General features: G+C 35.4%; 1 protein-coding gene across 1 annotated transcript in view; it reads left to right on the top strand.

Moving 5' to 3' along the window:
- The window catches only part of SLC30A9 (solute carrier family 30 member 9), a 91,852-nt gene extending 65,042 nt beyond the window's left edge, over window positions 1-26,810 (top strand). Inside the window, exons 10-18 of the mRNA XM_045474219.1 lie at window positions 3,666-3,721; window positions 6,177-6,312; window positions 8,921-8,960; window positions 9,776-9,847; window positions 10,312-10,419; window positions 13,040-13,205; window positions 15,513-15,642; window positions 17,491-17,604; window positions 25,389-26,810. Coding sequence (XP_045330175.1) covers window positions 3,666-3,721; window positions 6,177-6,312; window positions 8,921-8,960; window positions 9,776-9,847; window positions 10,312-10,419; window positions 13,040-13,205; window positions 15,513-15,642; window positions 17,491-17,604; window positions 25,389-25,433 — 867 coding nt within the window. The 3' untranslated portion in view covers window positions 25,434-26,810. The remainder of the gene's footprint in view (window positions 1-3,665; window positions 3,722-6,176; window positions 6,313-8,920; window positions 8,961-9,775; window positions 9,848-10,311; window positions 10,420-13,039; window positions 13,206-15,512; window positions 15,643-17,490; window positions 17,605-25,388) is intronic.
- Window positions 26,811-27,020: the final 210 nt, after the last annotated feature.

Genomic DNA, 27,020 nt, shown 5'->3' with positions numbered 1-27,020 from the left:
TTCAATGCCTTTTTCCTTCCCCAGTTCAGGGAAGTTCTCAGCTATTATTTCTTCAAGTACCCCTTCAGCACCTTTCCCTCTCTCTTCCTCCTCTGGGATACCAATTATGCGTATATTATTTCTTTTTAGTGTATCACTTAGTTCTCTAATTTTCCCCTCATACTCCTGGATTTTTTTATCTCTCTTTCTCTCAGCTTCCTCTTTTTCCATAACTTTATCTTCTAGTTCACCTATTCTCTCCTCTGCCTCTTCAATCCGAGCTGTGGTGGTCTCCATTTTGTTTTGCATTTCATTTAAAGCGTTTTTCAGCTCCTCATGACTGTTCCTTAGTCCCTTGATCTCTGTAGCAAGGGATTCTCTGCTGTCCTGTATACTGTTTTCAAGCCCGGCGATTAATTTTATGACTATTATTTTAAATTCACTTTCTGTTATATTATTTAAATCCTTTTTGATCAGCTCATTAGCTGTTGTTATTTCCTGGAGATTCTTCTGAGGGGAATTCTTCCGCTTGGTCATTTTGGATAGTCCCTGGCGTGGTGAGGACCTGCAGGGCACTTCCCCTGTGCTGTGGTGTGTAACTGGAGTTGGTGGGCGGGGCCGCACTCCGACCTGATGTCTGCCCCCGGCCCACCGCTGGGGCCACAGTCCGACTGGTGTGTGCCTTCTCTTCCCCTCTCCTAGGGGCGGGATTCACTGTGGGGTGGCGTGGCCCGTTTGGGCTACTTGCACACTGCCAGGCTTGTGATGCTGGGGATCTGGCGTATTAGCTGGGGTGGGTAGGCAAGGTGCACAGGGGCAGGAGGGGCAGGCTTAGCTCGCTTCTCCTTAGGTGATCCACTTCAGGAGGGGCCCTGTGGCAGCGGGAGGGAGTCAGATCCACTGCCGGAGGTTTGGCTCCGCAGAAGCACAGAGTTGGGTGTTTGCGCGGAGCGGGGAAGTTCCCTGGCAGGAACTGGTTCTCTTTGGGATTTTGGCTGGGGGATGGGCGGGGGAGATGGCGCTGGCGAGCGCCTTTGTTCCCCACCAAACTGAGCTCTGTCGTCCGGGGACTCAGCAGCTCTCCCTCCCTTTGTCCTCCAGCCTTCCCGCTTTCTGAGCAGAGCTGTTAACTTATGACCTCCCAGACGCTAAGTCGCGCTTGCTGTCGGAACACAGTCCGTCAGGCCCCTCTGCTTTTGCAGGCCAGACTCCGGGGCTCTGCTTGGCCGGCGAGCCGCCCCTCCGCCCCGGCTCCCTCCCGCCAGTCCGTGGAGCGCGCACCGCCTCGCCGCCCTTCCTACCCTCTTCCGTGGGCCTCTCGTCTGCGCTTGGCTCCGGCGACTCCGTTCTGCTAATCCTCTGGCGGTTTTCTGGGTTATTTAGGCAGGTGTAGGTGGAATCTAATTGATCAGCAGGACGCGCGGTGAGCCCAGCGTCCTCCTACGCCGCCATCTTCCTCACACCCCCCTCAGAGTTTCACACCTTAACTTTTAAATTAGATCTGTACCTCTGGTGGTATCTAGGTTTACAATTTCTCTGACAGTTCATTTTTTAAAACTTTTCTCCTAAATAATATATAATGCATCATTAATATTAATTTGTATGAATTTATTGAGCACCTAGTTTACAATGTAGTGTTCAGAAGAAGACAGTCCTTGCTCTGTCTTTTGTAAGGAGGTCATACGCTTCAAACAACTAGAAAGATATTTCAAGATGACATTTAAGCAGTTGAATGATAGTATGATACTGAAGGAAAACCAAAAAGGGAAGGATGATCATGGAAGGGGAAGCATTGCTTCTTAGCCACTAGCTGTTAATATTTCATTATGTTGCAAACCAAACAGATGTAGGTCATATTTACAAAACTGATATATTTGTGTATATTTATTTATGTGTTATACACACATACAATTGTGCAGAAAAAGGTCTGAAAGGACACATATCAAACCTAACTCATGCTACCCTGCTTCTGGGAGTGGGGATGGACAGGATTAGGGATGGTCTATGATATCTTATTTTTGTAGAAAAAAACTAATAAATAATGGTAAGTAATAATCTGTATTCAATTTATAAAAAACTTGATATTCCACATTTCATTGCATGGCCAACCTGAATAGTAAGGATTTTAAAAATAATTGAATACCCAATGGCTGTTTTGTAAACATTATAAACCATGTGTGTGTGTACACACACACACACACACACACACACACACACACAACATGAATTCATATTTTAATTTTAATGTATAGGTTTTAAAGAAGTATATGTTCTATCTTAATTTAGTCTCATTTTCTTGGTTTGGTTCACTGAAAAGTCATCTTCTATGTGTTAGGTAGTTTTAACCCTCTTTTTCTTTGGAATACAGTAGAAAAAAAAATTGGTAATATTCTGTGTATTTAGGGTAAGGTTTCCAGTATTAAAACTTAAAAGTTCAGTATATATTTGTTTTAGCCATTTTCAAGGTGGTGTAATCTCTATATATTTTACTAGAGAGAATGTTTCTATTAGGTATCTTGTAACTGACAGGGAAACCTCATCCATGAAGAATTTGGCTATCTTGAAGCTTTATCTATCTGATATTGGATACTGTGCTGAAAAAAAAAAAAAAAAAGGAAAAACCCCAGATTAGGCAAATAATACCACATAGGGTATTCACTCAGAGGCTTTGTATTTTTATTAAGTAAATAATTTTAATGAGGTAATCTTTTTTAGATTTCTAAATTCACATCAAATTAGAATAGAAAGGACTTAACTGAGGGCAAACATACTAATATCAGGAGTTTCCAGTGGATAATTCTTTTTAACAAAAGATGTAAGAAAAAAAACCAAATGAAAGCAAGAAAAGATAAGGTCAGGGGAGAAAGGAAGGAAAAGAGAAAGGTGATAACCAGGATTAAAGACATGTCATATTTTTGCCATATGTGTTTACATTTTTGTTTTTTTAAAGAAATTAAATCTTAGTTGTAACTAGTCCTCCATCTTTATTCCCTTCTTCCACACCCCAGAAATCACTGCTCTTTGTATATTGATACGTAACTCCTGGTACATGGTTTTGAAGGTTTAAAGAAATGTATGTGTCAATATGCAATGCGTACTGTTTAAAATGTTTACTATATTTGTACGGCTATACAAGTTGCTTTTCCTGTGAAAAATCAGATGTTACAGACTACCCTAATCCTTCTTCTGTCTCCGAGGTGTCAACAGTTAAATGTGTGTTCTTCTAGACCTTTTCCCGTGCTTTACATTATATATAGTCTAGAAAAATTACACAGGTTTTTTTGTACTTAATATGCTATTCCTAAACTTGTTTTTTTTTCTTCCACTTTAATGGTATGTCTAATGGTATGTCAGTACAGAAAGCTGTCTCTCCACTCCATTTTTTAAACTGTCGTAGAAGTAATTTACAGTTTGGCAATACCATCATTTATTTTGCCATTCCTTATTGATGGATTTTTAGGTTGGCTTTCACATTTTTCGTCCTTATAAGCAATGGTGTTTTGAACCCCATTGGGTTCATCTTTATTTCTGTAAGGTAAGTACTGGGAACCAGAATTGATAGGCTGTTGTGTATGTCCATGTTAAGTGTTTCTTTGCCATTGTCAGATTGCACACTCCAGATTGGTTTTTCCGCACTATTCTCTCCATCTTGCTAACAATTATTTACCCTTTTTACTTCTCCGTAGGGTTTGCTAGCAGTGGGCATCAGTAAGTCTGTTCAAACGCCAGATCCTACTCATCCGTAAGGACATTGTCTTTATTTTGGTTTTTTGGGGGGCAGCAAGTCATTGAAATAAAAGCAACTGAATGCATGACTCACTGCTGTGTCATAATAAATTCATGATCTAATTTGAAAATGAAGTTTAAATTACTTTTATGCTTTGTAACAGCATAGATATCTTGTTCTCTTTGTATTTGATAATAACAAAGCACATATTTTGATCTTAGAGTTCTATTTTATTTGGTTAAAGGAAACATTCCACATTTAGACTAATAGGCACTCAATCTAAAATTTTGGTGGTAATTTTTTTTAAGTTTATTTATTTTGAGAGAGAGAGAGCCACATGTATGTTCTTGGGTGTGAGGGGAGGGGTAGAAAGCCCAACATGGGACCCAGTCTCATGAACCGTGAGATCATGACCTGGGCTAAAATCAAGTCAGACATTTAACTGACTGAGCCACCCAGGGACCCCAATAACTTTTATTAAATCTCTATTTAATGTATTTTAATCCTTATATTTTGATTTTGAAATTGTATTTCTGCTAACATTTCAAAATTTATTTGTAAAATGAGTATTCTTTTTAGAATATATTATTTTGAGTCACATCAGTTATTTGATATTCTTTTTACTAACATAATTAACATAATACTTTGAATTCCACATGTATCATTTAACAAGCTTCAGTAATAGAATTTGATCTATCTTAAAGGCAAAAAAAAAAAGCTATTTTATTTCTGTAAAGGAGTCTACATATATGCTTTATATAAGTGCCTTTTTTTACTCAAAAGCAAGATGCTACTGTTTTGTTATAAATAATGACATATTTTGAATATCCTAAAACTGTCAATAAAGCTATTACAAAGAACAACTAGCTTTCTAATCTGCTAATTACACATTATTACAGTATTTTACTATGTCAAAAAATTATTTTCCTGACCAGTTTTATGTACCAAAAATTTTAAAACAGGATAAAATTTTAAAATTTTGGGTTGTGAAGATTTCTTCTTAAGGTATTTTTCAACAATCTACTACTGCCCAATAGAGTATTGAGTATTCTAAGTAGTAGAAATATTTTGTATCTGTCCGGTATGATAGTCCCTAGCTGTAGCTACATGTGGCTGTTGAGCATTTGAAATGTGGCTAGTGCAACTGAAGAACTACATTTAAATTTTTATTTAGTTTTAATTAATTTAAATTTAAATAGCTTTATGTGGCTGATGACTAATATTGGACAGTGCAGATCTACATAGTTAAAAATTTTAGGGGCGCCTGGGTGGCGCAGTCGGTTAAGCGTCCGACTTCAGCCAGGTCACGATCTCCCGGTCCGTGAGTTCGAGCCCCGCGTCAGGCTCTGGGCTGATGGCTCAGAGCCTGGAGCCTGTTTCCGATTCTGTGTCTCCCTCTCTCTCTGCCCCTCCCCTGTTCATGCTCTGTCTCTCTCTGTCCCAAAAATAAATAAACGTTGAAAAAAATTTTTTTTCAGTAAGAAACTACAAGATTTTTGAAAACACATAAAATGAAAATAATAGCATTTAATTTAGATCTTAATTAACTTAAATAAATATGTGTATCCCTAATTTGGGGGGTAAATTTCAGAGAAAGTAAATTTTTCTAAATCATACTGGTAGAACATTGTCACATCTATAAACTGAGAATTCCCTATGGCAAGATTACTACATATTTGCAAAAATAATTAAAAAGCAATTTTAACTGAGACCTATTGTTTAAATTTGCATCTGCCAGAAGGGTGCCATAGAGTTTGACTTCGGAAGTAAATTTCCCAGGAAATATTTTTGTTAATGAGTGGTTCTTTACCTCATATGTTTTTGAACATTTTAATACTCCGTATTTTATTAACACATACAGTAATACAAAATAATGCACATACAGACCAAAGATTCTTAAAAAACAAATGAAAAAAAAATTTTTAAACATCATGAACACACCCAGAAACTGAAGCTTGTAGTCCTGCTAATAGTAGTTAGTTGCTGTGTACTGAACTTCAGAACCAGCAACAAGTGTCCAGCATCAAATTATAGGTAGTATAAATCAGTGATTGGCTGTGCCAGAAGACCATAATATTTAGTTAGGGGCTGCATTACCAGGAAATTTAAATGTTACCCTTTTAATAAATATCTGAATGCATTTTTAAATAGATTAGTTTAATCAGTATTTGGGATACATAATAGTAAAAGTGCCTCTACTTAATCAAAACAGACTATATGGAAAAGGGATTAGAAAATACCTGAATTTAACCATATTAACTCTGTTTTTATATTTTTTCAAAGATCTTCCAGTTTTTTTCGTTTCATATATTGATTTTCTGACTTAAGTTTGGCACTTACATTTTACTTAAATATAAAGCCATGACATCTCGATATTGTGAGTTTTGGTTTTCTTTTTCACTGACTCATGAAACATGTTTTAAAACAATTTGTATTTCTTGTAAACCGTATTATCTTTTTTATTTTTCAGGTATGGATTTTCAAATATGCGCTATATTGCTTCACTCATTAGTGGGGTTGGTATTTTCATGATGGGTGCAGGATTATCTTGGTATCATGGAATCATGGGATTGCTTAATCCACAGCCAATGGAATCCCTTCTATGGGTAATCTTTTTTTTTTTCCCCCTCAGTTTTCAAGTAATATGAAATAGCGATTAAGTACAGTAGAATGCTTTGTCACATTGATGTTAAAGAAAGGGACTAACACATACCTTTTTGACTATAATACTTGGTTATGTATCTGTAGTTGTATTTTTTCGAACATGACTAGTCATGACCTCTAAATCCATATGATTCAGTGATGTTGAACCAAGAGTATCTCTTTAGGTACAATCATTAAGCACTGACTCCTTGGTTAAAATCTTGGGCAGTTCCATTCATTTCTCCAGTTACTGTTAAAGATCAAGAACATCTCTATTCATTTTTAGTCCCAAGAATAATCTATCAGTAATTAAAATATACAGTCCCTCACAGTCGTAAGTTGGAATTTTATTTAAAGATCTTTTTTTTTTTCACGCGTGTAGATAGGAAGCCTATACTGGGTTAATGGTAGGATGGGAGCATGGTCACCTTCTGTATAATCCTACTTAGGACTTCTACCCTTCTTTCCTACTCCCTAGATTGCTCTGGCAGCATCAAAGGTAGGGATAGGGGACAGAAAAGTAAGACTTTACTGACAGCAGCATCATTTTGCACTGGTTTCCTCTGGTCTTTGTAGATTCTTAAAGCTGCCTTTTTCTCTCATGGAAACTTCTTGGAGATTACCCTGCACGGCCACTCTGACTCTAGCTCTCTTGATAAACAGATTGGTCACGTGCCAGCCGCTGTCAGCTTCTGCATCTTGTGTAGTTCCAGATTGTTTCTGCTGAGGTTGCCTTGCGTTTTCAAGAAGACTTTTTGGGCAGCTGATCTCTTTTCTAAAAACTCCTACTTAGAATTCCGTGTGTGGACTCTGTGTGTTAAAACAGACATCTTTAATACCCTCTCAGTGAGGGTGTATTTTTTTTCAAACATAATTATTTACTCTGACACAATATCAGTTAGTAGACTTGCCAATAAATTTATTTTTACATGTCATTAGACATAGTTCACTGTAAACTCTAAACAGTAAGGGTGCACGTCCAGCTTTCTGAGCAATCTTAACAGTTAACAGCTTTCTCCAAAGAAATCTTCACTTTTGCTCTTAACCTTAGCTTTTCTTTATGGGCTAGTGGGTGTGGAGCTAGGAGTTGCAGAACCAGCCTAGGGCATCCTCTGTCCTGGCCTGAAGAGACGGTACAGCACCTCATTTTGGAATGTGGGAGAGCTTATAACCTAATTTGTTCTCAACTGCAGTGAGTTTCATTTAACATCTTATTACACCTATGTACCGACACAATAACAAGCCTATTAAACTAGGCTTTTCCTACCATTTTTATTGACTGATTTCTTACCATATAATTGAAATGAGCAGGTATATTTTCATATAATTGAAATGAGCAGGTATATTTTCTCCATTCTGAAAAGGTTTGGCCACTTTATAGATAACCTCGTTTGTCTGATTTGTACGGTATTACTTCATAGAGGCTAAGTGGTCAGTGAAAATTAGTTAAATTTTTGATTGTGTATAAGTTTTAAAGTTTCTAGAAGCTCTTCTTTCTGTCTTTTTGTAACTAAATGAGGTTCCTTCAGACTATGACTCTTGGTTAATATATAATGGTTAACATACCATAGACCGGTTTATGTTTATTAGATTTTGGAATCACTGGCTGATACATAGTGTTTCCTTTTTTTGGGTGACAAGTGTATCTTAAATCCTTTCAGGAAAGAGATAGAAGGATTAAAAAAATTACTTAGACGTTTAGCTACTCTTTTAATTATGTTTTAGGTTGGCAGTAGGATTCAGTGGGAATAGCCTAGAATTAAAACTGGAAAACCCATATTTAAGTTTTTACCCTGGTATCATTTTTGTGTACTCAAGCAAATCACATAGCCTTGGGACATCTCAGTTTCCTTAGTAGAATTAGGAGAGTGTTGGACTGGAATCAGAATTTTCCAAACTTCTGTTTCAGGGAAGCCTAGGGTTCCAAGAAGGAAATGTTGAAAATTCTACATGTGTTTGGTTTGGAGTACATTTAAAATTGTTTAAATTTGTGTTGCTAGGTTAACTGTTTCTGTACACCTTGGATTAAAGTTTTTTGAAATCTTTCATTAATTCAAGGGTATCCTGAAACTGCAAGGTAGATGGTGTTACCTGCCTCCCCCAAATTGATTACTGTTTATAACTGGTTATCTTTCTGAATCAGGATTGGTACTAGGCATCCAAACAAAATCCAGAAGTTACATGGGTATGGATGTGGATCTTACTGTATCCTGATACCCACACCACAGATTTCAAATGTTTGTGTTCATTTTCAACTTCAGAAAAATTTTCATACCAATTAAGTAATTTTTTCATATTTTATATCAAGAATTTAACTTAGGTCACGGTATCACATTCTGCAGAGAAGATAAGTTTAAAAAATGAGATGGCCATCAGATTTTTAACTTTTTTTTCCGTTTATGAAGATACACCATCTATCTCATTGTCCTCGTTTGAGCTGTTTCCCATCAAGATCCTGATCTGGCTAGGATTTCAATTTATGTTTCCGTTTTAAACATTATAAATTTTATGCATGAGTCATTGTGATTCTTTAATGAAATATTAACTTATTCTTTAATACTTATTTTCTAGGCATATTGTATTTTAGCAGGATCATTAGTATCTGAAGGAGGTATGTACTGTCACAGTATCTCTTTATTCTTAATTTAGTAATATATATTCAGCAGTCTACTCTTATAAATTGCTAAATTCCATTGATTAAAGAAAAACTAGAAATAGGAATCTACTTTGAGGAAGTAAATTCTTTGTATAATATAATATGGTTATTCCTATAATGGGTGGGGGCAAGGGAAAACCTTTTTGTTTTTGAGTATTTTATCGTAATACTCAGAACATTTGGAGCGAAGTATAAAAACATAACTATATATTGAGTTTTTAAAAGTCGGGTTTTAGTAGTGTTAATCACAGAAAGATCACTCTTTGCAATAAAATATTTCAAAGTTTCTGCAAATTTCATCTGTAGCAGTTCTATGACAGAGAAGTACTGACATGTGGGAAACTGCCTGACTCATTGCTGAATTCATAGTGTGCTTACTTCCAAAACGTTGTCATTTGCTATGCATAGTGTTCCCTTCATCTTTAACAGTCTGTAAAATGGTGATAACACTACCTGCCTCAAAAGGTTGGGAGGGTCAGACGTAAATGTGCTTAGCGTGCTGCCTGCCAACCAGTTGCTGTCCAATAAATTAAGGTCATTAGGTTGTAGTCAGGAAATTAAAATTATTACGGTTTAGAAATATGGGGAATACTAGAAATTCATTGTAATGTGATGATTTTTGGAGTCTTGATAATGACTAGTTAATAGAGGACTTTTCTTTATTGACAACCCTGGCATTAAAAGTGTTGTGCCTCTTTAGTTTGAGATGCCATCTTTAAAGCTGGGAGGCATGAAGTTTTTTCTTGCTGATATGAATGCTTTTCTTTCAGCAACACTTCTCGTTGCTGTAAATGAACTTCGTAGGAGTGCTCGGGCCAAAGGAATGCCATTTTATAAATATGGTATGTATTTTAGGTGTCCTATTTCATTCACCTCCTTTATTTTTTAAAATTGCCTAGTGCTGTTTCTTTTTTCCTTATAGATGTGTACAAAATATATCTCAATGTCTTCCCTGTGTGACTCTTACAATATATACGGTCTCTTTTAAAAAGAGAAATGTAGTGTGATATGAACGTGAATACTTTGTATTTTAACTTAAGTGAACTATGGTATTTCTGTATGTACTTATATTATTAGAGAAAGTAAAAAAAAAAAGAAAGTAATTTGACTTTAAATTTGTTACTGTCAACACTTAAACCATGAAGTCATGTTTACATTGAACAGGATGTTTAAAATCAGGATCTCATACATTTTTGTCTTAATTTATATCTTAATTTTGAATGGATACTTATTAAAATGTTACCTGATAGTATCAAATTAGGATTTCAGAAAATTTCTTTTCTTGTCTGTACCCCAACCGATTAAGTAATGGAAAGTCGTGATCCTAGTACAAATGTTATATTACTGGAGGATACCGCAGCAGTCTTGGGAGTGATAATAGCAGCCACGTGTATGGGCCTTACTTCTATAACAGGTAAGTATTTCATAAATTACAGGTGATTTATTTGTAGTACTTAAGTAATTGTCTAATATGTGGGTATTTTCTTTTATATCACTGAATAATTTAAACCAATAGAGATTGTTAAATACTAATTCCATACTAACCATTTATTTGTATAAGACAATTAAGATAGCAAAAGTCTTCAGATGTCTCTCTTAGAAATTTTCTTTGTTTGAAATACAGAAAGGCTGTTAATAGAGCATTTCTATAATGTGCTTAACCTTCCTAGATGTGCCTTAATAAATTATGCAAGTACTCTGAGCTTCCTATTGATATTTGGCCTAGTGACCTTGTAGGTATATTAAGATGATATATGGGAGAGAACTTTAATAAACCCTAAAGTTCTAAATAAATATGTATTGTGGCTCTTGTTCATTTGTCTTCCATTGTTAGTGCCAATAACAGCTGCTGTTGCTTTCCTGTTTTCCTGGACTCTCTAGTTGCATTTATCCTCATTTTGGCAACTAGTTAAGTGTTTGGAAGACCAGTACAGATAAATAAGAAGACAGAAAAATCATTTTTAATTTCTAAAACAACCATTTAGTATAAAAAAACTAAATTTCTGAGGTTACAGTTCTCTCAGAATGGAACTTCTTCCATTTTTACCCATTTGCTCTTGCATACTTGAAATAATTGTAGGTGGTAAGCTTCCATGCTTCTGCAGTGTTTCTTTTTTTTTTTTTTTTAATTTTTTTAATGTTTATTTATTTTTGAGACAGAGAGAGACAGAGCATGAACAGGGGAGGGGCAGAGAGAGGGAGACACAGAATCTGAAATGGGCTCCAGGCTCTGAGCTGTCAGCACAGAGCCCGACGCGGGGCTCGAACTCACAGACCGTGAGATCATGACCTGAGCTGAAGTCGGACGCTTAACCGACTGAGCCACCCAGGCGCCCCCTGCAGTGTTTCTTAAAATAGTCGGAAATATGAATGGATCTTTCTTATTTTGAATGTACATTTTAAGACTAGACCAGCATTCTCTAATGTTCACTGTGATCCAGAATATTTGCATTGTTCTTCCAATTGACCTTCCCATTTTAGACATTTCTTAGACAAATTATTACTTAGCAAAATTTTAGGCTTAAGGAAAGTGAGACTTGATGAATAAGTCAACTGTTAATAGATTTTCTTTTACAAATAATAAAAACCAGTCAGATCAAACTTATACAAATTTTAGTTTTTAGAGTTTCACATTGTTTTAATTAGCTAAGTTAATTCATTTAAATTAAATAACGTGCCAAGAAATCAATAAAACATTTTCCAACTAATATTTCTGTGTTTTCTGAAGGATTATTTATATAGGTATATTTTTAAATAAAAATAATGATGTAAATTTGTATTTTTAAAGAGCAGTATTTGATTTTGAACTCTGTAATTACAAACTTCCTAGTGGATTATGTTTTACAAGTGGGTCATTTCCAGCACTGTAGTACAGATTAGTCATTTTACTTTTTAGTGTTATATTTTGACTAAATGTTAGTAAAGCTAGTGTGTAAATTGACATTTTTTTTAGTAAAATGAATGTATGTTTACCAAGCATATTTAATATTAAATTTAATATTGATATTTGATCTTTGGAATAAAAAACGTTTAATCATAAAAGCCTTGTATGTTAAGTTTATTAGGAAAATTTTAAATATATTTATTGATGTCTGATAATCAGCTCTTTTCATTGGTTCTGGGAGAGAATTAAGTCCAAACAAACTAAGGCAAACTTTAGAATCAGAATCACCTGGAGGGCTTAAGAAGACAATGAATGCCGGTCCCAACTCCAGAGTTTCCAATTCAGAGTCTTAGGTGAGGCCTAAGGACTTGCATTTTTACCAAGTTCTCAAGTGATGCTGATGCTGCTGATTAAGGAACCGTACTTTGAGAACCACTGCTCTAAGGTACCTATAGCATGCAGTGAGTTAACTTTTCTCCTTTGTATCTAGAATGATACTAGCTATGCATCATCCTTGAGTGAATGAGAAGAGTAATCCATATCATTTTTTGTATGGCTTAATTCTCTCACGGAACCTTGATAAGAAAAATAGACAAAAAATGTTTTGTTTTGTTTTTCAGCTTTCGATCTCCCAATTATTTTGTCAACATGGGACAGGAAAAGTGCTATTAATATATCAAAAAGAAATGGACTCTATTATATTATTAATATGTATATGATATCTCTGAAATGCTCTGGACCCTCACTCATGTAATGACCAGATGCAAGAAAACAGATCTTAAATAATTAAACAGCCTGATACTCCTATGTAGTGTGAAGCACATTGTAGCATCCCCATTTTGTAGTACAGTAAACCTGTTAGGACAGTCATTAAAGGAATTCAGAATGAATTTTGGGTCCCTTGATTTACTAATTCTGGTTCTTTACTCACTAAAGCTGATTGAAATAATAGAAAATGTTAATCTACTTGAGGGTTGATGGGGGGTGGGAGGGAGGGGAGGGTGGGTGATGGGTATTGAGGAGGGCACCTTTTGGGATGAGCACTGGGTGTTGTATGGAAACCAATTTGACAATAAATTTCATATATTGAAAAAAATAAAAAGAAAAAAAGAAAATGTTAATTTACTGACTTCTTATGTACTTTATTTAGGTAATCCCCTGTATGACAGCCTAGGTTCTTTGGGTGTGGGCACGTTACTAGGCATAGTCTCTGCATTCCTCATCTACACTAACACAGAAGCACTCTTAGGGCGATCCATCCAGCCAGAGCAAGTACAGCGGCTGACTGAACTCCTGGAGAACGACCCATCAGTAAGGTCAGCTTATTCCAGTGATGCTGCTAATAAGGTTTACAAAAACGTGTTATGAAATTTGTCAGTTTTCGCTTCACGTATTTCAGTGTCCTGTTGTTAGGTACATGTGTATTTGTAATTTTGCATATATTGTTCATAAAATCTAAAAAAGAGCTATAAGTAAAAAAGATGTACTGTGGCAGATTTGAAATTTTCTGGAAGAGTGAAATCTGTAGATTAAATTGGTAGAAAAAATAAATGTTAGTAATCCAGAAAGTTCATACAGTTTTTTCAGTTATCTATCACTGTGTGCAAATTACTTCAAAACTTAGTGATTTAAAACAACATTTGTTACCTCACAGTTGATGTGGGTCAGGAATCTGGGCATGGGCATGGTTTACCTGGGTCCTGTACTTAGGTTTCTTATAAACTGCAATCAAAATTGTGGTTTATGTACACAATGGAATACTACATGGCAATGAGAAAGAATGAAATATGGCCTTTCATAGCAACGTGGATGGAACTGGAGAATGTGATGCTAAGTGAAATAAGTCACACAGAGGAAGATAACCATATGTTTTAACTCTTATGTGAATCCTGAGAAACTTAACAGAAGACCATGGGGGAGGGGAAGGAAAAAAAAATTAGGGAGGGAGCCAAACCATAGGAAACTCTTAAAAACTGAGAACAATCTGAGGGTTGATGAGGGGTGGGACGGAGGGGAGGGTGGGTGATGAGTATTGAGGAGGGCACCTGTTGGGATGAGCACTGGGTATTGTATGGAAACCAATTTGACAATAAATTTCATATTTAAAAAAAAAAAAAACAATGCAGTCAAAAGGCGTTGGCTGGGACTGGAGTCATCTCCTGGGGAAGGATCTTCTTCTAAGCCTGCTCATGTAATTGTTGAGAGAATTTAGTTCCTTACTACTTGGGTGTCTCCCACCTGGCCTCTTGCTTCATCATAGTATGCAAGATGAGAAGGCAATAGATACTGAGTGTGGACAAGATAAAGTCACAGATCGTCATCTAATCTTGGAAATGATAGCTCCTCACTTTGCCATGTTCCCTTGTTTAGGACAAGTCTAGCCCACATTGAAGGAGAGAGGATTGCACAAGGACTTGAGTACAGGAGGTGGGGCTTATCGGGAGCCATAGTAGACACACTGCTGATCACAAACACTTTTGTATCCAGTTAGTTCTGTATAAGTTCATAAGGAAAAGGTATAGCTGCATATTTTCATTAGCTGCAATTTAGTATTAGTCAAATAATGAAATTTTTAAACGTGTTGTTAAGACTGAGGTAGGTATACTTTTTTAAAAAGAGTAAATTATATAGTTTCTTGCCTTTCTGGACAAGTTTTGTTTCATTTTGGGCATATATAATTTTATAAATATTAAATGTTATTTTCATCCTAGTTGATAAATATACTTCTTTATTTCTATGGCTAAAGAATTTTAGACTCAATATTTAGTAACTTGCTCAGGATCACTCAGAAATTAGAGTCAAATGTTTTAAGAGTATTTGGAGTCTCATTTAAATTTGTTTTCCCAGTAGCTCTGTCTATCCCCAGGATTAACTGTTTTCTATTGTTTTATATATCCTGTAAAGAAAAGATGTTAATAGTGGTTACCATAGAAAGAAAAGACTTTCTCATTAGTTTCCTAAGGAAGATTGATTAGGGTTAGGGCAGGCAGAAGGGATGAAAAGCAGTTATGACACTTGAACATCTGCTTCCCTTTCTGAAGATCTGGAGGGGAAATCCTGCCTCTGCTGTTGACTAGCTGAATTACCTTAGGCAAGTCACTTAGGTCCCTCTGGGAGTGTTGTATAATCTGTAAAGTAAATTTCATTCATTAAATGCTTTACGTGTAGTTGCTACAGTATTAAAATTTTATGTATGTGTTGGTTCATTACTCCCCATATCAATCCCATGAGGTAGTTATTATTAACCTCATTCTGATAGTACTTTACAGTGGTATCAAGACTTGTAAAGAAGCTTTTGGGAAAAAGAAAAAAGGATTATGAGATGAAATAACATGGTAGAAAAGCAATTTAGAGTTGATTGTTTTTAATCCACCAACTATATAATTCATAACATTTATAAAACTGTAATATTTATAAAGTTTGCATCTTTGTATGCATTATGAAAAAATAGCTAAATGGGCATTTTTTTGGATATTGATATATGGCACTTGATGGTGAACACTCTGAAAGCCATCTTGGTCCATTTTTATCACTGATGGGAAAAAACAAGAAATCTGCACTTTGCGCCATTAAAATATATATGTGCGTGTATATAAATTTGTATGCGTTGTTATTGATTACAGGGCAATTCACGATGTTAAAGCCACAGATCTGGGATTAGGGAAAGTAAGATTTAAGGCAGAAGTAGATTTTGATGGACGAGTTGTTACAAGATCATATTTAGAAAAACAAGATTTTGACCAAATGCTGCAGGTAAGTTTATGTATTTATTGTTTTCTTATATAGCCAAGGGTTACAAAAATTAAATTTTTAAGTAAATAAAATAAAACTGTTACAGGTCTTAAAATCACTTCAGCCTTCAACTTCTTAGGGTTCCAAAATCAGACAAAACCCTTCTATTTACTGTAGATTGGGTCAGAGACAGCAGAAGAGCAAACTTACTATTCCAGTGCTTGTTACATGCCAGGCATTTTATATATGTTGTCTGATTTACTCTCAACAGCGCTGTGATGTAAAGAAATAATATTTTCAATTTTATACATAGGCACATTGAGACACAGAAAGATTAATTAACTTGCCTAAAATTGCAGAGCCACAGTATGGAGTCAGATATGAATTTAGATCTCTGACTCCAAAACCCATGCTTTTTTAAATTAAGAATTAAATTTAAAAGAGAATTTACAGAGGATGGTAAAATGAACAGTGCACCGGTTACCACTTGCCTTTGTCAAATCTTAACATTTTATTGTACTGTATTTACTTAGAATTAAAAACAAGCAATTGTTATAAAAATGGGTGAAGCTTTGGTTTTCTCCTTTTAGATCCCATTCTCCTTCCTCCATCCCTAGAACTAAAAATTGTTTTGAATTTAGTACTGTCATTTCCATTCAGTTTTTATACTTTTCAGCATATTTTTCTTAACATAGTAGTATATAGCAGCATGTTGGATATTTAAAAATTGATATAAATGGTATGCTGTCTGATTTCCTCTACAGTTTGTTTAACAGCATGGTTGTGAGATTCTCCCATATTAATATATACATATACCTCTAGTTAATTTATTTTAATTGCTATATAGTATTCTCTAGTGAATCTGTTGTAATTTATTTATCCAGTCTCCTCTTGGACATTTCTGTCCACAGTGTCATTCTCATACATTTCCTTGTTCACCTATGCAAGAATTTCTTTAGAGTAGTGTACAGCTAGATTTAAAATAGATGGGCTATTGAGTAAACTTACCCTCAGCTTCCCTAGGTATTGGCAAATTGTGTAAAGTGTGTCAGTTTAACTTCCATCATTAGTATATCAGAGTTTCTATTATTTTACATTCTTACTAGGTGGTATTGTATTGACAGTTTTTAAATTGTTGTCATTATAAATATGAGAATTACAATTTATATTTAATTATAATTTATATTCCCCCTGGTAGTAGTAACGAGGTTAGTAAGCACTGAAATTTATTAACCGTTGGGATTTCCTCTACTTGCTTGTTTATTTAGTTAATTTCTGTTCTTCTGACAGATTTATAAACATTTTATTTGTAATATGCTCGACACGAATCCTTCCTCAGTTGTGTATACTAGTTTGTGATTTACTGTTTCACTTTGTTGTACAGAAGGTTTAATGCATTTTTAAACTTTATGTTAAATTTGTAATCTTTTTCTCCAGGCTTTTTATTATCTTGTTCAAGAAATCCTTCCTTTTCCCAGTATCATAAAAATATTCTCCTTTTTCTCTAAAAATATTGTGGTTGGTTTTCTACTCATAGTTTTTTAATTCACTTAGAATTATTTGTTTTTTTAATGATTTGCAGTAGGGATTTAATACTTTTTTCCTATAGAAAAATAATTGCCCTGGCACTATTTATTGAATAGTCTGTTCTGTTCCCACTGATTTTGGTAAGCTACCTCTGTGAAGTATTATACTCAATTTTTTGTTGAATTAAATTTTTTCAGAACTAGGTCATCCATCGCCTATCGTGTGAAAGTTTTTCATTTTCATCAAACTTAATGGTGTTACGATTTTTTAAAGAAATCATCAGTGTACTACTATGATTTTTTTTTAAGTTATTTTGTCTTTCCGCTTTCATTTTCTTTATAGGAAATTCAAGAAGTGAAAACTCCTGAAGAACTAGAAACCTTTATGCTTAAACATGGAGAAAATATTATTGATACTTTAGGAGCTGAAGTAGACAGACTTGAGAAGGAACTGAAAGTAAGATGTCTTCATAATAATAATAATGCCACCTGTTTTTGAGTACTTATGCTGTGGCAGACGCTGCTAATTGCATCTCGTGTATGCATTTACCTTCTTAGTAACCCCATGGTGTATGACTGGTAGTTGTGAAACAGAAAAATTACTGGGTTAGAGAAGTTGGGTAATTTACTCAAGGAAGGTAAGGGATTGGGATTTGAACCTTTGTCGTTCAATTCCAAAATCTGTACCTTCAACCACTATTCTATACTGCTTGCTTAGTTTTCCGAAATAGTCAGAGATTTTTTGTTTTGAAATAAAAAGTATTTTGTAAGTTTCTAGAGAAAGATAAAAGGGAAACTTCAGATTTTGTTCAAAAGTTTGAAAAAATAGAATGTGTCCTTGAGCATACGCATCAATCTTCCTTTTACTCCATCTGTCATTTTATATTTTCTTTTTGCTTCTGTTCAGTTGGAGATCATTACAATCTATTGGTTTTTTACTGAAGTATTACCTGATAAGAGTATCTTTTTTTTTTTTTTTTTAATGTTTATTTTTGAGAGACAGCACGAGCAAGGGAGGGAGGGCAGAGAGAGGGAGACAGAATCTGAAGCAGGCTCCAGGCTCTGAGCTGTCAGCACAGAACCCAGTGTGGGGCTTGAACCCACGAATTGTGAGATCATGACCTGAGCCGAAGTCAGACACTTAACCGACTCAGGCACCGAGGCACCCCCCTGATTAGACTATCTTTAAACACGTCTCAGTGTTTTCAGATTGTCTTTCATTGGCTCTTGAGTTCAAGTTTTTGCAATAAACAAAACTTATAAAAGATCTTTGACATACATAGCTTGTTGAAGGGAACACATCTTTCTTGATGTTGACCGTTCTTTTGTTAAAAACTGAAGGGAAATAGGGGTGCCTGGGCGGCTCAGTCAGTCAAGCGTCCGACTCTTGATTTTGGCTCAAGTCATGATCTAGGGTCATGAGATAGAGCCCCATGTGTGGCATTTCACTGGGCATGGGGCCTGCTTAAGTATGTGCATGTGCTCTCGCTCTCTCTCTCTCTCTCTCTCTCTCTTAAAAAGAAAAATATTGAAGGGAAGAATTTCTATCACTACTTACTATCTTTTCTTTTAGACTCTAGATATCTGATCAGATTAATAGGACATCAAATAATACAATTTTGTTTATGTTAATATTATAGTTTACAACATGATTTTCAAGTTTTAGAGGAGCAATTCTCAATTATTTTGGTCTTCGGATTCTTTACATTCTTTTTTTTTTTTTTTTTTTTAATTTTTTTTTCAACGTTTATTTATTTTTGGGACAGAGAGAGACAGAGCATGAACGGGAGAGGGGCAGAGAGAGAGGGAGACACAGAATCGGAAACAGGCTCCAGGCTCTGAGCCATCAGCCCAGAGCCCGACGCGGGGCTCGAACTCCCGGACCGCGAGATCGTGACCTGGCTGAAGTCGGACGCTTAACCGACTGCGCCACCCAGGCGCCCCATGGATTCTTTACATTCTTAAAAATTATTGAGGACCCAAACAGCTTTTATTTATTCAAATTATAATACTTTATTGATATTTACCAAATCATAAATTAAAACTGAGAATTTTAAAAATATTTATTCATTTCATGTTAATATAAATAATATTTTAATGAAAAATAACTATAGTTTCTAAAATGAAAAAAATAGAAGAGTGATATTGTTTCACATTTTTGCAAAAATCTAAGACCGCTGGATTCCCATATCTGCTTCTGCATTTATTCTGTTGACATACATTGTTTTGGTTGAAGGATATAAAGAAAAGGGAGTAGTCTTTGTAAGTATTCTTAAAGCCTTTTCAGATAATTGTGGTATTCTTATGTGATGTTAAACCCATACCTGACACCTAGTAGCCTCTTAAAGCTTAGTTGCAATGTGGAATCTGAAACCATATCAAAGAACTTTCCACATACTGTTTGTGAAGTTAAGGGACACAGTTCACAAGATCACCCTGCTTTCTGGCACCGGTTGCAAAGTTCAAGGGATTCCTCCTATCATCCTAGGTTTGATAATTCACAAAAAGGACTCACAGAACTCATTGGTTGCTTTTATACTCCTGGTTATGGTTTATTACAGTGAAAGGAAGGATTAAAACTAGCCAAGGGAAGAAGTGCACAGGAGAGAGTTCTAAACACAGTTTCAGTTGTCCTCTCCACTATGGAGTCATGGACACTGTTACTTTCCTGACAATGATGTGTGGCAGTTTGCAGAGTATTAATCAGGGTACCTTAACTGAGCCTTGGTGTCCAGAGATCTTGGGGTTCCATAGTTGACTGCTAAGTGGTCAACCTTTCATCTCTAGCCACTCCAAGGAAGAGCTGACACTTTTAGTCTCTAGTCCCATTTGGATATATAGCGGATATTGTGTGGCCAAAGATAAACAAAGACAAAATTTTCAGCCAGGACATTCCAAGGGCCTAACAATCACCTCCCAGTAGCCAAGGGCAAAGGCCAGACCTCTCTTGGGGTATGATTAATTATCTACTATACACTATTAAAATTTGTTGGTCTGTCTTTCTACTCTGGATGGATCTCTTAATCCATGCATGATTCCAGAATGTTATGAATTGGCCATTTGGGAAATACTAACTCACTGAATTTATGCACATCTTTCAAATGGTGACACATTTCTAAGTATTCGGAAGCTGTCAAGGTCACGGTGGTAGATACAAGTTTTTCAGCATTCTAATATTCATCTGAAAGCTTGCATTTTTACCATTAGCAACAAATACTGTTGTTTTCTTTGAAGTAACAGATTCATTTTGTTCATTTTTTTTTCATTTTGTTCATTTTTTAAGAAGATCCCTGCCAAATACCCAATTTGAATAACCATAGTTTGTTCATTTTTCTTTCAAGTAAAAATGGGGTTCACTTAGATAAGCTCACTTATTGTTGTTGTTGTTGTTGTTGTTGTTGTTGTTGTTAAGAAGACTCCACCCTCAAGGTAGGGCTTGAACTCACGACCCAAGACCCTGAGCTCAAGACTTGCATGCTCTACCAACGGAGCAAGCCAGGCGCTCCTACATGGTGTTATGTAAACAAGCATCTGATTTAGCTCATAACTCCAGCTCGTTCCAGAGTGCTTCTCTTTGTGACCTCAGACCTCAGTGTGAAGCAGGAAGGTCTAAGAATACTCCCCATTTTGTCACAGAATATTTTAAAAAGTGTACTCAGGCGTTGAGGTTTAATAAACCAATGTTTTTACTACTTCATGAAGGACTTTTTAAAGTGAAACTGGCTTTTTTTTTTTTTAATGTGTCTGCCAGTAAAGGAACACAGTGACTCCATTAATATGAGTTGGGTGGCAGTTGCCTTGAATTGTGCAAAGATGCCATCAATTTTATCTACCATTGCTTTTATGTCATCAGAGGAAATACCAGCATAGTAAAGGCAAATAACATCAGTGTTATGAAAATAGCTTTGACCTTGGAGTCTCCCTTGAAAAGGTGTCAGAACCTTTGGACCACACTTTGAAAGTCACTTTTCCAAATATAACGCAAGATGATTATTTTTGTGCAGGGTGACACAAGAATGAATAAACTTTGCTTTTCCATTCTATCTTTTTTAAAAAATTTCCCTGGAAAGGATAAAATAATGAGCTTTTAGACTAAATCTGTATTTTAGCTTTACTCGTTAATAGAAACAATAAGTCAGAAGCCAGATATGAGAATAATTAACAAATTGGTCATTCTTAACTATATTTACTCTTATCACAATCAGATAAATTTATTGGTTTTGTTTAGCTTTGTGCTTTAATTAGAAGCTATTAAATCTTTAACGCACTGAACTAACTCATGTGTTTCTGAATTATATAAGACTTTCAAACCAGGAAGCAAAGTTTAACCCATAGTTTCAGGTTAGAACCCTCTCTAAGGTAATAAGGCATAATTAATGTTAAAGAAAAGTTCTTCCTAATTGAGGAACTAAACCAGGAGAGGGCATAAATGTAATTCTTTTATCTTGTTTTGAAAATAAGCTGATCATCTTTTGAAAACTAAAACTTTGGCATATTCCCTTTTTTAGTATCTAAGCATGGTTGTCTTCTCAATTTAAATTTGAATAATTATTGAATCACTTTGGAAAGTCACACTCAATAATAAAATTCAGCAGTCTAGCCATCTCTATTGAGTGATGCCATTTATCTGATAATTATTAAAATATATAGTATTTTTGGCTATAATCTATAACCTGCATAGTTCCTTTTTTTTTTTTTTCTTCAAATTTTAATGAGAGAGAGTGCACAGCAGGGGAGAGGGGCAGAGGGAAAGAGAGGGAAAAAAATCCTAAGCAGGCTCTACATTCAGTGTGGAGAATGACACTGGGATCATGACCTGAGTCGAAATAAAGAGTCAGATTCTCGGGGCGCCTGGGTGGCGCAGTCGGTTAAGCGTCTGACTTCAGCCAGGTCACGATCTCGCGGTCCGGGAGTTCGAGCCCCGCGTCAGGCTCTGGGCTGATGGCTCAGAGCCTGGAGCCTGTTTCCGATTCTGTGTCTCCCTCTCTCTCTGCCCCTCCCCCGTTCATGCTCTGTCTCTCTCTGTCCCAAAAATAAATAAACGTTGAAAAAAAAATTAAAAAAAAAAAAAAAAGAGTCAGATTCTCAGCTGATTAAGCCACCCAGGCGTCCTTACAACTTGCATAGTTCTATGTAAAAACATTAAAAATAATAGAAGCTAATGTATATTATAGAAGCTAATCATGTAGTATAAATGTGAAATATATATTAAGTTCTTTGAACTGTTAACTAAAATTTTTTTGCTTTACCTCTATATTTCAATCTTCTTCTATGAAGTTTTTTATGTTTGGGAAGCAGTAATTCTATGGGAAATTAATTCAGTGGGATGATGCCATAGTATTTGCAAATTCCTAATAAGTAGTATTCCAGTTAAATGCTGTGCCCTTTACTCTGTCTTTTGCTTCTTGAATTGCATCCTCCTGTAGCATTTTTTTGAGTCTGCAACATTATAAAATTACACTATTTGGTTTTTATCTCTCTAAAATATGAGTGTTGAAATAAATTTGTGCTATGTAAAATGTTCTAATTCAAGTTGAATAGTGCCTGGGACATAATAAATCAATAAGTATCTGTAGAACAAATGAATGAAAATTACAAATTGAACACCAATTATTGATTTTCAGCTCTGTTTATTCAGTTTCTGCTATATGCACGTGATACCTTATTAGGCACTAAACATTAAAATCTAAGGGTATTAATCCTATTTTTTTTATTCATTCATATTGTGCCTGTCTTCATATTTGGCACATTTCATGTTAGGAATTTGATAATTTTCTCTCAAAAAACTTGATTTTAAAACAGAATACATCAAGTTTTTACTTTCTTTTTTCTTAAAGTTTATTTATTTTTGAAAGACGGGGCACAAGCTAGGGAGGCATAGAGAGAAAGGGAGACACAGTCTCTAGGCTCTGAGCTGACAGCCGATGCAGGGCTTGAACTCACAAACCGTGAGATCATGAGCTGAAGTCGGTCACTTAACTGACTGAGCCACCCAGGTGCCTTAGTTTCTTTTTCTTGAGATTAGATTTTTTTTGGTACACATTTTACATATAGTGGTTTTTTTAGACAGAATAATTTCAAATTTTCCATTAATACCTAAACTTTTTAAAGTCATATTGGGATGGGTTAGGGTGGATTGGAAAGAGAAAATAAAATTCAGTTTCATTTCTGTTAGAGGAAATCTTTTTTTATTCTGTATTGAATTTAAGGAATTCTAGAAAAGAGCAAATAGTTTAAGGTAAAGAGAAAATTGAGAACAAAAGTGTACCCCCATGCTTGGGGGTCCCCTGGCCACTCTCATATTAGTATCCAAGAGGAGAGTACCCCCAGGTATACTGGAACAAAACTAGTCATAAGAAGAATGCCAGTGCACACTCAGTAAAATGCTCTAGCTGGAGCTAAACTCTAGTGTTATATCACATTCTTGCCTTTATATTTGAATTCCTTTGAGTAATATGCAAATGTTCCTAATCCTGACTGATTATCAGAATCACTTAGAAGAGCTTTTTTCCCATGTTGATTGATTGGTTTAATATTTACTTAATAATCTCTACACCCAGCATCGGCCCGAACTCATGACTCCAAGATCAAGAGTCACATGCTCTTCCAACTGAGCCAGTCAGGCGCCCCTACTTTTATAATTTTTATCAAATAATATCAAAAAAATAATACACAAAATTTATAAAGTCAAACAGAACTGAAAAGCTTATAAACAGAAGTGTCACCTGCCTCACCATCCTCAGTCATGCTTAGAAGCAACCATTTTTAGTATTTCTTTTAGATTTACTGCCATATTTCTATAGGAAGGTCTTAAACTGCTTCCACGTTATTTCCTCTTTGATAGATGTAAGTTAGTTATATAGTTTTATATGTTCTCTCTGTCCTCCATTCTCATAATGTCATTATATTACATTTTATTACACTTTTAATCCCTCCCCCCACTCCCAGATTTAGGTGTCCTTCCTTTTTGTACCCATAAAGATACAACCCCAAGACCTTTACCTTGCTCTTTAAGTAGCAGACTACTCTAAGTGCCTGCTTACTTAACCTGTATTTCCTCACTGGACAGACGTTCGTTGAAGACAAGTACTGTTTTGTTTCCTGTTCATTGTTGTATACTTCAGGGCCTGGCATAGAATAGGAATGTAATAAAGATACTTTCTGTTGTTGAAGTTCCTTAAGCCGGCATTTAAAATTTTTCACAACCTGGTTTCTGCCTGCCTTTCCAGCCTCATTACTGATCCTGCCCTTTTTGCAACCCCTGTGGCTAACTATACCATATGGCCAGTACACCCTTCTCCGGCTGACTTTGCTTGTATTGTTTCCTCTGTCTAGATGATGATCCTCGTCATCATCTATCTGGAAAACTCACTACTTTCAGGCCTTGTGTAGATACTCTCAGTGAAGTCTTAATACTCTCAGTGAAGTCTTACTCAATCTCATGAGTTAAAGTAATAGATCTGGCGGTTTTGTTCCCCGAGTTAGTGTTTCAGTGCATTCACTGTAATAGTTAGGAGCTTGAGGTCCAGAATGTATCCTGGCTTCGTCACTTAGTAGCTCATAACGTAGGTAGGTTAGTTAATTTCTTCAAACTTCAATTTTCCCATATATAAAATGGAAATAATTGAGTTATGAGGATTTTAAAACACACATGCACGTGAAGCCCCTTAGCATGGTACTTGACATAAGGGTGACTGCTTATTAAATGTTAACTGCTATTTTTATTAGCCGCAATGCTTTCACTTGTAGATGGTTACTGATACACTGGTCTTGCTGGCTAAACTGAGTCCATCAAGGTCAAGAACAGACTTACTAATAATCATAGCTCCAGCTCCACTATTTAGCACAGTGCCTGCCACAAGACTGTATGGGGTGTTGCTAAAATATATAAAATAAGTGAATGTCAGCTTATTTCTTCGGATTGTTACTGTTTTACAGTGATTTTCTTTTCACCACAAACGAGTGTATTTACAGTGCTTTGCAATGCTTGGCACATACTAGGTTCTTCATCCATTAATGTATTAACAAACATTTGAACAAACTCAGGGAGATGGGGCTACTTACCATATTGTTTATAGTGTGTAGTATTCATCTATTGATTTTTATCTTGCTAATATGCTACACTGAAGTCGTTTGACCAAATGTTGTCAGTGGCTTTAGTGGCTTTAGTGATCTAACGGAATAAAAGGAAACAAAATTCAGTTTTGCTATGAATAATGTGATGGTGATTTTTCCTTCCAGAAACGAAATCCCGAAGTTCGACATGTAGATTTGGAGATATTATAGATTTTATTGAATGAATCTCTTTGGAGGAAAGCCTTGGAAACAAGTCCGCAAGCCTGCTCTCCTGTACTGAAGGTGTCAGGGCCATTCAGAAGCTGTTTTTTTTGAAGATGAGGAAGTATTTAATGTGAAGGGCAGTTCAGCATCTACAGAATGACTACTTCATCCTTGTAAGGGACCTATTACAAGTTGAATCAATTTGGAAATCATGTTTTTATGTTTCAATAGAGAACATTTTACTTAAATTGTTCATAATTTTTCATTTTACCCTGTCAGGGTATATTGTATCTTGCGATCATGTTTCCTTTCTTTACATTTGTAAAAATAAGCATCATCCATAGGATTATGAGTTTTAATTTTGTTACCTTTGAAGATGTCACTCTATCAGAACCTACCAATCTTGAACGTTCTGGCTAAATTTAGTTTTTAAATAGTCACTCTGTTTTTTCCTTACAGAATGTGGAAATTATTTCTACATAATTCTGCCCTGAGCATTAAGAGGAACACTCTCCTATCCTAGTTATCCATCAATGTTCATTCCAGAAACGGCTTAGTTACTGAATCGAAGGAGGACATTTCAGTCCACCTTTTAGGTTGTAGTAGTTGCCATTTTGTAAATTTCTCCTTTACTTTTTTCTTTATTTAGTTTAATTTTTCCAGTGTAGGAGATACAGAATAACCCTGGATGTTTCCATAGGCCAGTTTGATGGCTGGGGGTTTTTTTTTTTGTTTTGTTTTTTTAACTGGCTTCAGTGCCATAATGTGTATTTACTAGGCGGTAATGCATTTATAAGCATTTTAAAATTCTGTAAAATGGACTAGAAATATTTATAATTTTACAGACGGGACAGCATTTTATTTTTAATTTATTTTAAAAGGCACTACTCATGTGAATCTGAACTGTGAGATATTTCTTGCTTTAAGAGAAAGAGAAGTAAATCTCTTATGCGGAAACTTGTGGCCATGATTTTGTATAATATCATAGTCAATAGTGTGTCTGTAACATGAGTTTCTTACAGTTATAAATGGGCATTTATCATAATATATGGTTAAAACATTATGTAAGTAAGTAGCTTTCTAGTGATAAGGTACCAAGGTGAAAAAACATACAATTCAGTAATGAAAAATTTAGTGCAAAACTACAGCTGTGTCTCCATTCATCAAAATAACTCATGCACTTTAAGTTGTTCAGGGTGGTAGTGAGCATTGTCCATGCAAGAGTTGTAGCTGGGTGATTCTTTGCTGGATAAGTGGGGGTTGATGTAAGAACCTAACTACTTGTATGAGGTCAGTGGCTAAAAACTTAACTTAGATGGAAGTTTATGAATCACAGCAGATTGTAATGCTGGAAACAAAAAATAAACATTTGATTAAAGGGTTTGTAATGGTAATTTTTTGATCCAAAAGTGTCATGTATTAGAAAATCATGAAAATTTATGTTGGTGTACATTTGTTTTTTTACCTTGCAGAGCATTTTGCATATTGTACGTTTTAAGTGAAATAACATTCCAGTTTTATTTTTGAAGATATGAAATTGTTATACGCACACACACACATAATTTGATTCTGTTTCTTATGGTCACAAATTCT

Source organism: Leopardus geoffroyi, chromosome B1 (genome assembly GCF_018350155.1).
Source record: "Leopardus geoffroyi isolate Oge1 chromosome B1, O.geoffroyi_Oge1_pat1.0, whole genome shotgun sequence".
NCBI classification, from domain to species: Eukaryota; Metazoa; Chordata; class Mammalia; order Carnivora; family Felidae; genus Leopardus; species Leopardus geoffroyi.
This window is presented reverse-complemented; position numbering and strand designations above follow the sequence as displayed.